The 11,208-nt window shown below is 37.9% G+C and overlaps 1 protein-coding gene across 1 annotated transcript in view; it reads right to left on the bottom strand.

The window, feature by feature from the left end:
* The window catches only part of LOC109538167 (protein PALS1), a gene marked incomplete in the record, with an annotated part of 33,267 nt that extends 26,266 nt beyond the window's left edge, over nucleotides 1–7,001 (bottom strand). The window contains 6 exon segments of the mRNA XM_048670718.1: nucleotides 1,534–1,719; nucleotides 2,440–2,610; nucleotides 2,768–2,886; nucleotides 5,423–5,562; nucleotides 5,737–6,924; nucleotides 6,984–7,001. Of these exon segments, the coding sequence (XP_048526675.1) occupies nucleotides 1,534–1,719; nucleotides 2,440–2,610; nucleotides 2,768–2,886; nucleotides 5,423–5,562; nucleotides 5,737–5,893 (773 nt within the window).
* Between the last annotated feature and the right edge of the window lie 4,207 nt (nucleotides 7,002–11,208).

Genomic DNA, 11,208 nt, shown 5'->3' with positions numbered 1-11,208 from the left:
ATTTCAATTTCTTCGAATATGTGAGCATTAATAATGGCATTCTTACAAGAGAACCTCATCTACAGCTTTAAGCGATAATGAGAAAGATGACGATTTAGGTGAAACGTATTCTACTGTAGACTCTAATGCTGTTCCAACCATTTCTGAAAGGACAAAAAAGAAACTCGGAATTTTCTACAATCACGCCAAGTTCCTAATCATATCTGGGAGCCCTTTTGTGATCTTGAAAACTACATAAATAACATCAATTTTTGCAGCAGAAATGTACAAACAAAGATTACAGACTTTATGAAGTAGATTTCAAATTGAATTTTGTTTATCTTTTTGTGTTCTTTTTAGTCATACCTACTAACATCTACTACTCTATGTAAAAATAACGAAATAAAATACACCACGGGTTTTTGTATTATTATTCGCTTATAGCGAACTCCGGATATAACGAACCACTTTTAGTTCATTTTTCAAGTTCGTTATATCCGGACTCAACTGTATTTTTGTTAACAGAAATTACGAATTTTGTTACTCCAATTTATTGACAACTGCGCTTTTTGATAGCAAAATAAAAAATAATGATTTCAACGAAAAATAATTACGGTTTCCATGAAAAAAAATGTTTAGCAATTAAAAAAAATGCACTTGGAGATAAGGAAGCACTGAATTTTTATGTTTGCTGACTAATGGGCAAATCGTGGAAAACGCGGAAAATATAAGTGCGCAAGCAATGACATAAAAACCGGTAAAAACCTTCCCCTTTTGAAAAGTACTTAATTGCAGTTTAAAGAGCGTGCAGCCATAAAAATGCAGTTTAAAAGCGTGTACAGTTTGCAGCAAACAACTGAAATTGAGAGGAACCGACCCTGAACAAAAGCGATTTGAAATTGAAACTAACATTGAAAAACGACCTGATTTTGAAACTTCTACATATCTGGTAACCACCGGGTGTTGCATTAGGGGTGGTCACCGACCATATCTAGCAAATTATTGGGCAGAGACTTTTACGTTATATTTTCCAGAGTGGTCAAGGGAAAAATCACTGGGGCGACTTCAAAAGTGGAACCAAATAACTTTTGGACTTTCGAGACTTAAGTTTGGCTGATTTTGCGCTGAAACTCAATAAGCACAGGATGTGAAATCACGACTCACTAGTTTTTCGGCAACGTCATTTTGCGCCGATTCTAATTGTGGGAACTTTCCATCCACAATGAATCAAATTATGATAATTCAACTCGTTAGCGTAATTGTTTTTCCGACCAATGTACAAACATGACAAGAACGGACGCAGCAACAGGAAAACGCTGCGTTCTGTGCCACTTTCCTTTCGCTTCCAATAGTTCCAAGCCTATTTGCTTAAGACCGAGCATACTGGTTTAGATTGGCGTCGTTTCTTTTAATGGCCACACGGAGAGTATGAATATTTAAACACTTTGAACGCCTCAGTTGCAAAGAACTGAAAAACGCAGGCGATGCAAGAGAACGAACACTTCTACAACCCTTAAAAAAAAAGGATGCCGTATTGGCCGATATTCTCCTTACCTTTGTTGTATTTCGTTTTCTATATTGAGCTTGTTATTGTTGCTCTCGACTGATCCAGTCGATGTCTTCAACTTGTTATTGTCTTCTCCGATGAGCAATTCGGTACGTCCGTTTGCGTACGGGGATGAAGATCGACGCGTCCCGGCGCCACTGACTCCGTACACGGACGGACTTTCCGGTCCTTCCCTGCAAAAATAACACTTTACTTCTGTCCTTTTGGGTTGGTGATGTCCGCAATAAATCGTACGATTTATCGATCGCAGCCCGACCACGCTTTACTTTCATATCAGGTGAGTTTGAATAATTGGCTCAATAAATCGAAAGAAAAATCAACGGAAGTAGAAATACGGGGGGAGTTAAGATGATTATTTTAAAGGGTCTTGTTCAAGTGTTTTTTATAAAATTTGGTATTCAGGGGTTTTCCTGGTTGTTCAAAGTTACGTTGATTTACTTGAATTTAACGATCTTCTAATGAAGGAAGATCCTTATTCCCAAATGTCTCCACATCATTTTAAATTGTTATAAATAATTCATCTCGGATATCTATACGTTCTTCATACACTAAAAGCTTCAGGTGTCCCCAAACAGAAAAATCTAGAGGATCAAAATGCGGACTTTGTGCTGGCCATACTGTTCGCCTTTCCTAAACTGCACACATGAGCTGGTGCTCCCTTTCAAATCTAAATACAAATGCGCAATTTTAGTAAAAAACTCCCAAAAAAAAACTACTTTGACCACCTGCATTGCTGTTTCCGTTGATTCTTCTTCTAAGGCATGTTGTGCTAAATCGCACTATTTTGATCCCAGAAATCCGTCGTTAATTTTGTTACTGATTGATCACCGTGTAGAGTGGGTTGGCCTTTAGAAATAGCAAGCGAAACGTTGCAATCAGAGCGGCCGATTTACCTGTTCTGAGGTCCGATATGGTTGGCGAGCAGCGCAACAGCGCTGATCTGCTCAGGAGCTGCAGGGGCTCGGATATCGTTAGCCAAAAGAGGCGGAGGTCGGAATTTATCACCTCCAGCGCTCCGATGCACGGCCACCACTGATGTGGTGGTTCCGAGAGCGCCGCCTGATCTAAAAGTGATCAGAACACATTAAAACACCTCCTTTTTCCGTGAAGAATGTGCCTATAGAGGCTTAAAAAACGTGCAAGTGAGTAATCCATTTGGTTATTTAATCTCATTTTTCATCTAGCACCATCTAGCAGTAGCAAGTTTCACTTATTTCCTACCTGCTTCCTGTGGGGTTGTTGTTTAAACTTTCGGTGGCAGTCAAAGAAGTTACGTAGATGGGCGAGTTGTTGATAAATCCGTTTAAGTCTTCCGATGTCACAACAGTCTGCTGATTCAGCTGCGACAAATCAAAGCGAATTAATCGAAAAATACGAAAACATTCTTTTTTCGGGAAACTGCATGTCCAAGGAACTTTTAGACAGCAAAAAATTCAAGCTCTTTAGTAGTTAGTCGAACTTTACCTAAATTAATATTCTTTCTGGTCCTGATAAAAACAGTCAAACTTGACGCCATAAATCTAGTGAAGAGGTGATAGTTGATAGTTGCCAGACGATTTGGAAGAAATTTTCGGCCGAAAATCGACGATGGAATATCGAATTTCAAATGCCAAACACCCCCCCTGGTTAAGGCTGCGAGACACTCATACAAGCGCTCCTTGAAGTGGCTCCACTCGAGATGGTTTATGACGAAGACGGGTTGACAAAAAGCAAACCGACCGAGTGGCCAGCCATGATCGAGCATCGGATTACAAAAATCTCCAGCAGGAGAAAATCGCCCCATGAGAGCCAGTCACGAGAATGGAGAACATTGCTGTCGCAAACAATGTCCGAACAATTCAGAAAAACCAGGTTGAAATTCCTGATTTATCTTATCAGAAGGAAAACGAATTCCACCTACACTGTACGGGTTTATGATGCAGTTCGATTCGGAAAAATTGTCCATGATTTGTTCAAAAAACTTAAAATATTGATTGAGGAAAAACAAAGTTAAACGTGGGTATGCACGCCTCATGAGCAACAACCATTCAATAAATTTGATTAGACCACAGAAAATATGGATTTGGATAGAAAATTTGGATCGCAACGGAAAATGTGAACCAAAGGAAYATCGGAAAAATCGGTTGGAAAATCGGCTGATTTGACCGAAAAAACCGTCRCTTGGTCCAATTTTTCCATACTCTTCGATTTTMTWTTCTCTGAAAATTCTATTGAGATCGTTTAGAAACTGAGCAGGATTAATGCATTCAGAATGAGATAATTAAACATTAAATACCGTCGGCTTTTTCAATTATAATTAAACCCAAGTTATAGGCCTGGGTAACTCAGTTAATTTTTAAGAGTTGGCGCAGTGCTGCGCAAATTGTTTGGTGCGCCAACCCATCGGAGCGGCGCAGTAACTCAGTTCCGTTTTTGAGAAAATTGTTATGACTTTTTCAGATTTATTTTAAAGGCCATTTATTAATACTATTTTTAAAATGTCTTCAAATTTCAGAATTTTCCAGTTTTGGCCAAGTTACTCTTTCTTCTAAATGCTCAATTTTCTAAAGTTTCACTAAAAATGCTGACAATCTTAAGGTATTTTCCGAGAAAAATTATGAAATACATTTCAAATCCTTTCTCGCTTTGTAAAAAGTTTTAAAATCCCTTTCCAGCTTCGAATTTAATAAAACTTTTTTGAGTGTCAAATTCGGGACAAAAACGAAATAAATTCCCACCGTTTTTCCCCAAAAACCATTAAGGTTTTCTCAAAACCGATCACAAAACTGACTGAAAAAGCATTATTTTCTGATGATTTTCTTCTATTTTGACAATAATGCGGTGTTTTCAGCAAAAAATGACAAAATTAATGTTGCTAGAAAATTCACCCCATTCATCGGTTTGCAGGGAAATTTAGAAAACCCATTTTAGCTTCGAATTTGGCACAAAAACCAAATAATTTTATTCAGTTTTTTACCGCAAGTAATTAGAACTATCTTGAAAAAACRACCAAAAGTTTACAAAAAATTATTGGGAWAATTCGCCGCCYTCAKCGCTCTGAAGATTTCTAAAGTTCCTTTAAWTTTTCAGGYCACTTCAGTTTTAGCAAAGCAAGAAATAGTTTCTATTAAGAAACTATTTCTACGCWAAAATMGCATTCTTTTTTAGTTTTACYTAAAATACTGGCAAACTTCAGGTATTTTCTGTGAAAAATTATAAGATAMAYTTTWTYGGAACACTCGCCTCCTTAACCGYTTTGCAAAAATGTTTGGAAACTTTTTGCARCKWCSAATTATGGACAAAACCCTAATAATWATTTTTAGSTCTTTTTYCAAAAATATTTCCCCGAWCTGAAAAAGCGAAAGTTTATAATTTTATTTTTCCATTTATTTGGAAAACCCYWGGAAACTTGAGTTTCTTCACTTTTAGGTCAAAGTTTCTGAACAACACTGTCTCTAMRCAGAAAAACYGCGCTTTTCCTAACGTTTTACTGTAAAATACTGGCAAACTGAATCTTTCATGCAAAAAAATTAARAKATCGATTTTACAAGAAAACTCGTCGASTTTCTTYGGACTCAGTTCTGTYGCTGGGAAGATCTAGATKACTWTTTTTTAGTTGTTTGAACAAARYARWCAAAACGTTACTSATAAAAAATGTTAATAACCCTTTCTTRTATRTGAAAATTCCAGTCGCGSGTCTSGKAMMTGCYTTAACAAATGAATTATAACKCATTMACTGATGAGTGATAACWCGTTAACTCAGAGAGCGGCAACAACTCAATAGCGCAACTCAACACAGTGTTACCCAGGCCCACCAAGTTGCGCTCAACTTTTCGGAAAATTGAAACTAACATTTTCTCAGAGCAAATTAGGCAAAAAGGATATGGGGAGTTTTACCTGTTCGGACAGCTCTGTTATGTCGATGGGGGTGATTTTTCGCAGCGCCGAAAGTCTTTCCAGACGTTCGCGAGCCTGCTGTTCCACAGCAATGACAAACGCATCCTGCACGTTGTCTTGGCTCAGATCCAAGTCTACTGCTGCAACAGGAGAAAAAAACTTTATCAACTTTGTTTTGGGGGGGCCGAGGAAACTGGCCTAACATAGAAAAACATTTTTAAAAATTTGAAATTTTGATAGGTTCTGGATAAGTTGGACGAGTCGTCCAACTTATCCAGGCACAATCACAAGAAAATTAATAAATTCAAACTAACCCAAACTAACTAGAAAAATCCCAAGAGATTTAAAGCGGCTACTTGAGTTAGTAATTAGCCTGATGGCGTCCACATTCCGCGCACAAAAATCACGGTAAGAGCACTTATAGTAAAATCGTAACCCAGATTTATTTAAAGCTTCATCTGTGTCGACCATATAGAGTACCGTTGCGTATTACGGGAACGGTAATTTGAAAAAATTCGAGAGCCTACTGCCACTATTGCGGAGGCAATTTGAAAGCTTTTTGCGCCATTTTGCCCCCATTTTGCGTTTAGGTTCGTCCAATTTAAGGCAATTTGCGCTTGTATTCAGTTTCAAACTAACTGAGGACCAGAAGAAGGTTATGGATGGAAAAACCATTCCGAAAGAGCCAAGTCAATATTTCAACTTAAAAGATAAATTATTCATGCTCCTAAACCAGGAAGTCTCTTGTTTCATGTTGTTCAAAAACAACATTTTTCAGTTTGGACTTTTGGATCATTTGGTCCCAAACAACCCTATGGAGGCAATTTTTTGAAAATTTATATCTCCATAACCAAACCAAGAAGACGTTTAATGGTGCGCGCATTTTACGTATCAACGTCCATTCTATTAATCTAGAAAGTTGAATTTTTGGCTCATCACCAGACAGTTTGGTTGCTTCTACCGATTTTTAATGTTTGAAATATGCACAACTATTTCTTGTTAAGCCATTTGGCCTCAATCTCCTCCTAGAACCCATCGAAATGCTTTCGCCAGCACTTCTTAAACGCGGTTAATTTATTCCAAACCTAGACAGTCTCGAAAGAGAATCAATTTCTTCTAAAGTGGCATAATCGGGGACTTGGATGCATTTTATTCAGCAAAGTCGATCGTCACAGTGTTACGAGCGTTCGGAGATTCCATTTAACTTTATCATAGTTAAGGTCCTAAAATGATTTTTTCTTCCTACGAGTAGTTGTTGCACCAGGAGGCAATTTATTGGGAATATTGACGTCGATTTTCAAAATGAGGCGCTTTTATTTTGCAACTATGTGTGCTTTTGGCTATCTGGGTTGAAAACATTGTTTTTTTTATTAATGCTTCACATGCGAATGTTTTGCACTAAAACACTAGAAATGACTTCTTCGCTTCACTTAACATCAGCTTCGGTTGCGATTGAACTTCTACTGAAGACAACACCATCACAGCAAAGATTATCTTCTACACTGTTAAAAAAATCTGGTTGAATTTTCAGTCAAATGTAATTGAAGTTTTTTTCACATACGTAACTGAAAATTCAGGTCTTGTTATTGAAAATACAAATGACTTTTGGTAAAAAAGAAGAAGAAGAAGGTTATTTTAAAAAAAACTTCTTCTTAATTTGTCCGTTGTAGTACGAATTGACAGATATTCAGTCCCTGCAAATAGGTTAAGGTCTGAAAACTTTTTAGTTCCATGTTATTGAATTTTCAGTTACATGTTATTGAATTTTCAGTTACATGTTATTGAATTTTGGATTTTTCATAAGAATACTGAAAATTCAATCACAATGTGCATGAATTTATTTTCAACAACCAAAAACTGAATTTTCAGTTACAAAACTTACTGAATTTTCAACTCATTTTTAACAGTGTAGCACTTCTTGTCTCCCTGTTCTCTTTTCTCTTCGACGCGAATTCAAAGTGTTTTCGCCAGTGAATATTTCGAAAGTTTCCAATTTCCTCTACTCATATCGTTATCGTAGCACCGAAAAGTAAGCGATCCCTAACGGCTTGAAAGGCAGCAACTCCTGCTGAACGATGCTGCAAGACTGGGCCTGAACTCTTAAGAGGTTCGCTGACCTCGATTGGCCAAACATCAAGAGGACATCGCATTAAGGTGGAAGTCCCATAAATCCCCAGGGACATTGGATATATTGATCCCACAGCCATACAGTTACTGAATGCAAGAAGCCAGGCGTAATGATTAGAAGAACTTTCATTCAAGAGAAGGACTCATGCCGCAATAATTAACACAAGTTTCGCTTCTGATTAGCGCTAAGCATCATTTACAAAGGTATTTTTCCAGCCTCTAAACTATTCTTTTTTGGGCCTCAAAAACTGCCCAAAATTGCGAAAATTTTGCCCGAGACGTATGGCCTTTCTTCGACTCTACACATTCACGTCTGCAAATAGAAACGAGGAGAAAAAGTAAAACATTACTTTTGTTTAATTCCTGAAACCGTTCGAGTAGGCGCTAACCAGTCTCGAGAAGACAACCACGTTGCCACGCTCTATTGGTGCTCTTGGTGCCACGCCACAGTCTATTGAACATTCTACTAACTTCTCTTCGTGAGCATTTTAGAAGTTATCATGCTGTTTTCATCCGCATCTCAGTTCAGGCTTCGAGCAGGTCTGAGGCATCGAAAATTGCTCAAAAACCCTTTCCAATCGTTGCTGTACAGTGATTCGAGGAAAAATTTGTCGGAAGCCTTTGCCAGGTCTATACCGAGAGTTTTTTAAGAGGACGTTTGTAACTTGTCGCACTTGACTGATATTAAGTGAATTTGTTTAGAGCATCTTCGCAAAGCAAATGCATTTTTTTCGATAAATTTTAACCATTAACTAATTGTTCCTGTCCGGTTTCATCGCCTCCATTTGCAAAACTCCTTTGTTTATTCAATGACTTGTCCGGTTTCTCTGTCGCACCAGCTATTAAATCTCAATTAAACCAAAACTGAAATCTCATTTTCACTTAATTAACCGATAAACAAACGCAAAAATAAACAGTAAATAACCGTAATCGGCAACACTGTGGTTTCTTAGGCCGGTTAGCCTTGACTCTAGAGGTTCAGATTCTGAAGAGATGACGATGGTATGGCTTTACCAAGAAATGGGCGTATCGTCTATTTCAGATATTGGCAAATCTGCCTTGGAGAGGTTTATTCGACTTTTTGGTGCGATATTTTATTACTTGCTGTTTTTAACAGCCTTTCGTTTCAGTCCAGTAGGTTATTAGTGAAGAAACAATGTTTTATTAGTTGTGCTCACGTTCCACACTCATTCGCTTTCTTTATGGCTTAATAGTAGTAAATGGATACGACCGGCTGTCGAAAACAAATTTTCCTTGGGCAAGTTGGTTCGAGCAGTGCGTTCTTTGGCCATCCACATTTTGTAAGACATTGGAACTGGACTCGAATAGTTTTATGCAAATGTTCGTAATCTTGTTAGATTCTCATAAGATGAGCCAAAATTGCAAATCAACACTTGCATATTCATTCTTTATTTAGCTACATGAACGTTTTCGTTTCCCGCGTGTTCCTACTTCATGGTCTTTTAGAGCAAGTGTGTATTCCTGATGTACATCTGCATCTTCATCCGGTCAAAAATCTGTATTCTCGAAGTGTTTGAAAAACATAAGAAGATTCGTTCCTCAACTGGGTAAATTTTCTATATCATTTTGTTRTCMTTGATTATTTTTCTGCCATTTTCAATTGAGCTCGTCTCGAATTGAGTTCAGGTGCGATGCGTTAGCGACACATTTTTCTGGCAAATAGTGCACGAAAAATCATCTTATTATCTCTAATTGTTTCATACTCGTGCCTATTTGCTCTAATTAGATAGCTAACTACCTAATGTGACACTCCTAGATTAGCAACGGTAAAAGTGCAAGACATAGCAGAAGATTGTTCCACTGAAGACTTGAAGCGTTTCACTAAATATTCCTTTCGTATCAGATTCCGATTGCCAGAAGTGCTCACATATTATTGATTTTTCGTTATGGCCATGGGCACGAAGCCATAAAGTGGTCGTTAGATGAAAAAAGTAAAATGGATTTACCGTTCGGATAATTGGGGAAGCGGAAGAACTATTTTATTGCAATTAATGGAGAAAAATTCCATAATTACCATTGAGCTTGAAAGTGCGCTGATTCGAATTGAAGAACAAATTGACGTAGTCCGTACATCTGATGCCGGATTATTATCCGAAGGTGCTCTTCATTAATTAATTACGATGAGAAAATGGGCATCTGCTATTCAATTCACTGACTCAAAAGGTTCAGTTAGAATTTAGATATTCCGAATATTTAATACAGCTCCTCCACTTGTCGCCTACCTGATGACAAACCATACGTGCAACAATGATTATTAACATTAAAAAAATCATCGGAAGTTGGAACGTGCTCAACTCATGCAGATACTGGCGTCACTATCACCAAGAATTTTAATGCGATTTGAATGGGAATTGTGACGCACAAAACATTTTTCATTTTTATATAAACATCGATATTGTGTTTGTTGTGCAAATTGACCATTGATCGTTCCTCGTACATCAGCCCTAAGGGGCAAAATAGACTGGTTACCATGGCTACCGGTTGTTGATCACTACTGATACCATAGGGCCGAAAGTAGACGAACGAATTCGGCACTTTTCGCTAGGGTCGACTTTGTTACGGGGTGCGATCAACACTAGTTTTCAATTTTCTCTCTCATTTTCAATGCATTGCTTTCACTTTCACCACTTGAGCTGTTTTCCTTAATTCTTTCAACATGCCCCGATATAATTGAATTTTCTGCTCGACGAATGCAAACTGGGCTGAAATTAAACACGAGAACGATTTACACTCGACAATATCTGGAACGGGGGCTTTGGATGAAAGTCCAGGAACATTCGACGTCGATAAACGACGCAACATCTATTGTAAACGACGTGTCACAGTAAGGCCAAGATATGATTGTTTAGTGTTACTTTCCTGATGCATATTGATGGCGTTTTGCCCGCAGTTTACAATGACGAAGATGACTCGACTGATTGCTGAAGAATTTGTAAGCAACAATTGAAAAACCTTCTGACTCTGAAGGTGCAATTGTGAGCGTCTATTGACGATTTGTTTATTAACCATAAAATTGTTTAAGTTGACAACACGCGAAGCAGCGCTTGATTTTAGAATGGAAACTCATCAAGTCGCTGGAACGGGTGAAAACGCATCGCAGATGCTAATTAAACAAAAACTAATTGTTTCGCTGTTCAATGCCAGCTAAAGATTTACATGTTATTAATTTCTGACCTCTAAAATTGTTTATGGAATGGTGCAACGAAATAATCGCGCGATGGATCTGAGCGCGGATCAGTCAAACAGTCAATAGAGATTTGGCAAATCAACCAACATAGCTAGGGATTAATTACAGCCAAAAGAGTCTTAGGTAAAGGAAAACTCTTATATAAAACTGAAAACTTTAATTTAATTCAGTCATTAACCAACCTTTTGACACAGTTTCAAAAAAACCCGTTCTCAATGAGTTGAAAAGTATTCCACCAGCAGTTCAACACCGTCTACCTATACCTATCACTAAAAACCACAAATTAACTCGAAAACCGACACAATTTTGAACAAGACACACATTTTGCGGCAGTTTGGCCCATTTTTCGCGTTGCCACGAAACATAAAATCGGTTCTTGACGCAAGAACCAAAGAACAAACGAGGATCGCGGGTACCAGCGAGTGTTACGACGGTCACCAGTATTTCGCGG

The sequence above is a fragment of the Dendroctonus ponderosae genome, unplaced genomic scaffold, assembly GCF_020466585.1.
Source record: "Dendroctonus ponderosae isolate FM_Combo_2020 unplaced genomic scaffold, Dpon_F_20191213v2 Dpon_F_20191213_1, whole genome shotgun sequence".
NCBI classification, from domain to species: domain Eukaryota; kingdom Metazoa; phylum Arthropoda; class Insecta; order Coleoptera; family Curculionidae; genus Dendroctonus; species Dendroctonus ponderosae.
Note: the sequence above shows the minus strand (reverse complement) of the source record. Positions and strands in the feature narration are given on the sequence as shown.